Source organism: Austrofundulus limnaeus, unplaced genomic scaffold (genome assembly GCF_001266775.1).
Source record: "Austrofundulus limnaeus strain Quisiro unplaced genomic scaffold, Austrofundulus_limnaeus-1.0 Scaffold39, whole genome shotgun sequence".
Classification (NCBI taxonomy): Eukaryota; Metazoa; Chordata; class Actinopteri; order Cyprinodontiformes; family Rivulidae; genus Austrofundulus; species Austrofundulus limnaeus.
The window spans coordinates 2838231-2839950 of record NW_013952441.1 but is presented as its reverse complement, the minus strand read 5'-3'; the positions used below and the strand labels follow the sequence as shown (position 1 = coordinate 2839950).

Here is a 1720-nt window from a genome sequence, read left to right as displayed (position 1 = left end):
GTCGTACAGCTCGTTCTGACCTGCTCTCTGGTGAGAGAAATGAATTATTTCATAGAGAACATTTATTATAATGATTCAGATAAAAATTATTATAAAATGTTTCATCATAAACATAAAGTTTGACCATAATGCAAAGTTTAGTTAAGTGAAATATTTAAACTTAAAAATCTATAATCAATGACTGGTTTCACAGTTAAAGTTCAAGCAGTGATTTACATCAAAGCACAATAAAACATTTTAACATTCTTTTTGTGTTTTCTTTTTTATACTTTGATAAAATTTTGAATACAAGAATATCATTCTGTTTATTATCTGATTAATAAGATGAAAATGTCTCTTTACTGTTTAAGAAAACATGTTGACTTTAACTCAAACAGAGCTCTGTCACTTTACAGGAGGCCTTCTGTGACCAAGGTCAAAAACAGGTGGAACTGTTTATTCCACCCCTAGGTGACCACTACACCGCAAAAGAGGAATTAGGCTCATTTTATTCATCCTCTGACCTCAAGTTTGTTTAATCGTTTTGCTAACTTTATTTTTTTCAATCAAAAAGCACAGTTTTTAATAGAGGAAACTGTTTTGTTTACGTTGAGCGCATACCCGCTTTTCAGAGTTGCATATAAATATAGTATGTCTGGAAATCTACCTGATTAAACTTGTTTAAACTGCACCACTGAAATATTTAATAATTATAATAATATTATAATTAATAACCTTAATGTTTTTTTTTCTGTTTTCTCAGGAGTGAGTGTGTTTTTTTGACTCACCGCGGGTGTCCCCCCAGCCGGTGACCCAGCAGTAGTGTCCCGGTTTGAGGGGGCTCTGCTTGCGCGGCAGGCAGGCGTAGCGGATGAAGTTTGAAGGGAGGATGTCCGTGGCAGCTTTCACCAGGGCGATGTCGTAGTCCAGCTCGCTGTGGGTGGGGTAACGGAAGCTCTCGTGCCGGTAGATCCTCCTGACGGGGAAAATCCTCTCCGCCGTCTCTGAACGCTTCAGCTGGTGCTTCCCCAGGACTATCCTCCAGCTCCCAGGATCCTCAGCTTTACCTCTAAGAGTGTGTTTTTTTTTAAAAGCACACAATTTTGATTCACATTTATTTAATTTACACACACACATCTATACAAACAAAACGTCAGCTCTTACTTTTGGAAGCAGTGAGCTGCAGTGAGGACCCAGTTCTGATGGATGAGAGTTCCTCCACAGACATGAATGTAATGTTTACTCCCCCTCGGTCGAACCTGTGAGAAACAACAACCTTCCTTAGTAATAAAACGTAGGAATAATTTGATCTTTTATGCACTTTACCACATAAATGTTACAGAGTTAGAAAATGTTTGGTGTGTTTTAGTGGGAAAGAGTCAACTTTTCAAAATTYTTTAAAGTATGGAAATGTCTAGTTGTGTTTATGATTTTAAATTCCTTGGGACTCATACACTCCTGATCAAAAGCTTAAGACCAGTCAAAAAAAGTGCAAGAATTTGCATTTTACACTATTGGATCTTAAGAAGTTTCTAAGTAGAGCTTGACAATGTTAAAAGAAGAAATCAGTGCAAGAGACAAGAACTTTTGAGCAGGGAATTTTCTGAAAACTGCATTTACACTCAAACATGATTTTTTTCAGCTGATCAAAAGTTTAAGACCATAGTCTTTTAAAGCCAAAAGCTGTGCAAAAATCTGGATTCCATGTCATTTTCTGTCAAGTCTTTACACTGTCAAGACC

General features: G+C 36.9%; 1 protein-coding gene across 1 annotated transcript in view; it reads right to left on the bottom strand.

Annotated features, from left to right (window-relative positions):
* Positions 1–833: 833 nt before the first annotated feature.
* LOC106516669 (uncharacterized) overlaps positions 834–1720 on the bottom strand; it is a gene marked incomplete at its 3' end in the record, with an annotated part of 1915 nt that continues 1028 nt past the window's right edge. Inside the window, 2 exon segments of the mRNA XM_014007137.1 lie at positions 834–1048; positions 1144–1238. Coding sequence (XP_013862591.1) covers positions 834–1048; positions 1144–1238 — 310 coding nt within the window.